Raw genomic sequence first — 3,221 nt, 5'->3', positions numbered from 1 at the left:
AGGTACCCATGCAACAGAGAGATACCCAGTTCATACAGACAGGGATGGACAGAGACACTTATAAACATGTGTGTACATGCACACAGAACGGCACACATGTGGGCATGAACTTGCCGTCATGCATCCGCGGTCAGACCCAGGTTCAGGCAGACCCTCGCTTAAATCCATACACGCACACAGTTGCAGAAATCAGACACACACAAATATACACAGCCAGTTACACATTTTACCTACACCACCCAGACACCCACACTCAGTCACAGACTCACAATCATACACGCACTCAAGGATTCACGTATCATAAAGGTTCCAATTCCTTTCTGTTTATTTGTGCATGTTGTATAAAAGTAGAAAAACAAGCATTTCTTTTGGGTATAGGTCAGTGCTTTGGCTTCATAAATAAGGGGCGAGAGGAAATAACTTAAGGCAGGGCTGGGGCTTAGTGCATAAATAAGGTCTGGGGTTCTAGATGGGCTGGGGGTGGGTCCAGGTCCTCAGACACACAGGTCTCCACTGGCGACACATTCCAAGTCCTTTTTAAGGAGGCGGAAGAGGTTGAAGAGGACAGAGGCCTCGAGGCAGCCTTGAGACTCCTGTGAAAGGGGAACATGCTGTCATTGCCTGGGCATCCTCCTCTTCCCTTACCCAGGGCCCAGGCATCCATCCCCCTCGAGTCACTCACTTTCTTTGAGGCCTCTGAGAGCCGGTGCAGCCAGTGGTGGAGGCGGCCTTGGGGCTGGGGACCTGCTGTGGGCTGAGTCTCAACCTGTGGACAGAGGAGGGTGGTGTGTGAGGCAGGGCCTGGGGCAGAGAGGTGAGGTCCCCTATGCCCAGAACCCACAGATAGGACCCCGCTGCCCCGAGCACTCACACAGGCCTGGAGCTCAGAGTGGATGTGGCGCAGTGTGTGAAGGGGCTGGTCCAGGATGCCCCCCTGGGACCTGTCAGCCATGGTCTCCAGGACCTTCAGCGTCAAGATCAGCTCAGCCTCCAAGGCCACGGGGCGTTCCCACACCTGAGGAGAGGTGAGAAAGAATAGGCAAGGTGGAAAGATGAGGAAACGTAGGCAAGAAGGCCCATTAAGTGGGGACAGGTCGGGAGTGCAGGGAAGGAGGGCAGGTGATATGTGACGCAGGATGGGGACCGGTGATGGACCAGGTGAAAGGGAGGCAGGAGAAAGGAACACATGAGGAAGGATGCAGATGAAGGATACAGAAGAGGCAGAAACCTAAGGGAAGATACTGGTGAAAGAGTGAAATGGGAGAGTGAAACGTGGCTCATGGGGGTCACAGAAATTTGGAGAGACGGGATGGGGATGGGTGAACAGACAGGTTAGGGAACCAGGTGGAAGGGGGCGGTTGGGTGCACAGGTGACCAAGATGAGGGATGGAGGCGCGGACTCTGGGAAAGAGCAGTGGAAGAAAGATGATGGGGGACACAGGTGAGAGTCAGCGGTGAGGACAGCTGAGAGGGGAGGAGGGAATTGAAATTGAGAGTGAACAGTGACAGCGGGCCAGGGCAAGGGTCTTGGGTGGGAGATAGACCCAGGAGAGAGAAAAGAGAAATGAGAAGGAATTAGGTAAGAGTGACGGGGACAGGTGAAAGAGATAGGGACATGGGTACAGGCAGAGAGACGATAGAAAGGGACCTAAGGGAGGGATGGGGTCAAGGGAGCAGTTGAGGAAGGACAGGGGCACAGGACAGGTGAGGAGACACCAGACAGAGGGGATGACAGGTGAGATAAAGGAGGTAAGGGGCCACTTAAGGAGTGAGGGAGAGGGGCCAGGTGAGGGTAAGGGTGGCTTCGCTTCCAACTCACCTGCAGCTGTCTCAGGTCTCGGTTTCTAGGGAAGAGGCGGGAGCTGCAACTCCAGTTTTTTAGTGAATTTTCCTACAGAGTAAAAGCAGAGGTTAGCCCACAGTAGGAGGGCTGGAGGCTAGCCCATAGCAGCAAGGATGAAGGTTGACCTCGCAGGAGGGCTTGAGTTTAACCCATAGCAGCAAGGACAGAGTTTAGCCATGGCTGAAAAGCTAGAGGCTAGCGCATAGCAGGAGAATGGAGGGTAGCCCACAGTAGCCAGGCAGCACCTGGGCCAACGCAGAAGGAGTAGGGTTAACCACAACAACGGGGACTCACCAAAGCATCTTTGGCCTTCCTGAAGGCCTCCAGCTCCCTTGGTGACAGAGATTTGAACCTGCCAATGTCACAGCCCTTCCAGGTTGTGGTGGGCTTGGAAGTGGGGACAGGGGCAGCTCTGGCCAAGCTCAGCCCCGCAATCACCAGCACCAGGACCCACGCCATGGCCATGGTCAAATCGCAACTGCTTCCCTGGCTGCATGGCTCCGCTTTTTAGCCAGGCTAAATGAGCAACCCTGGCTGATGTGTGTAAAGCGAAAAGGCAAATGGAAATCGCGCTTTTCACAATGACTCTAAAGGCATGAGGGGGTGGGGCCAGGTGCGGAGTCAGGTGAGCTCACAGGTGGGGGTGGGGCCAGATAAGCCCAGAGCTCTTCAGAGAACGAAAGAGAAACTGAAATTCGATTCCAGGAGCCTAAGGAGTCCCTGACTCAGTTTAGGAATTTCTGGAATTTTGGGAATATGCTGATTGAGGCCAAGACAGGTGGAGGGAGAGGAAGTGGTCACCGCAGGGCAGGGACTGAGGCAAGGTGTGTGCGGTGAGCCTGCTCGGATACAAGAGAGGGAGCTTCCCTCCATCGGTTTAAGCTTGTTCTGGGAACTCATTTTATGCTCTGAACATTCTTGTGAGTTGTTCCTTTTATGCTTGTCCCCATTTTACCGGCGAGAAAATTGAGGCACAGGAAGGAAAAATGACTTGCCTAAGGTCCCACAGCTGGCTAATGGCAGAGCTGGGGTTTGGACGGAGTCTCATGTGCTTACCCCCTATTCTATACACAGCCAGAGAAGAAGATGAGAACCTTCGGGAGTCATAGCCAGCCAGTTCTCCTGTCTCTCCCTCTGGGTAGCATGAAAGGGTAGGGAGCTCCTCCTTCGCTGGGGGCAAGAGAACTTGCTGGGGACTGGAGGGGCTGCCTGGGAAGAAGGCGATGAGGAGGGCTTCCAGAAGGCAGACGGATTCTGGTTGTTTTGTTATCATCACCCCCCGCGGTAATAATAATTGTGTAGCAGGTAGGGAATTGCTTTGATGTGAGGCACTTCATATTTTTCATTCCTTTATTTTTTTTCTTGGCCCTTAGGTGCA

At 53.7% G+C, this 3,221-nt stretch overlaps 1 protein-coding gene across 1 annotated transcript; it reads right to left on the bottom strand.

Moving 5' to 3' along the window:
- Positions 1-494: 494 nt before the first annotated feature.
- Positions 495-2,308, bottom strand: LOC113243223 (interferon lambda-1-like). The gene is made up of 5 exons (XM_026481729.2): positions 2,138-2,308; positions 1,820-1,891; positions 872-1,015; positions 683-766; positions 495-593 (listed from the first exon to the last, which is right to left on the bottom strand). The coding sequence occupies exons 1-5, from the start codon at positions 2,306-2,308 to the stop codon at positions 495-497; spliced, it is 570 nt and encodes a 189-aa protein (XP_026337514.1).
- Positions 2,309-3,221: the final 913 nt, after the last annotated feature.

This window comes from Ursus arctos, unplaced genomic scaffold, assembly GCF_023065955.2.
Source record: "Ursus arctos isolate Adak ecotype North America unplaced genomic scaffold, UrsArc2.0 scaffold_19, whole genome shotgun sequence".
Taxonomy (NCBI): domain Eukaryota; kingdom Metazoa; phylum Chordata; class Mammalia; order Carnivora; family Ursidae; genus Ursus; species Ursus arctos.
This window is presented reverse-complemented; position numbering and strand designations above follow the sequence as displayed.

Excerpts from the sequence above, each read along its gene's own strand:
- LOC113243223 (XM_026481729.2), bottom strand. The coding sequence starts at position 2,308 with ATGGCCATGGCGTGGGTCCTGGTGCTGGTGATTGCGGGGCTGAGCTTG. Across the intron at positions 1,892-2,137 it reads GGAAGGCCAAAGATGCTTTG|GAAAATTCACTAAAAAACTG; the intron begins GTGAGTCCCCGT and ends TTTACTCTGTAG. Across the intron at positions 1,016-1,819 it reads GAGACCTGAGACAGCTGCAG|GTGTGGGAACGCCCCGTGGC; the intron begins GTGAGTTGGAAG and ends ACCTCTCCTCAG.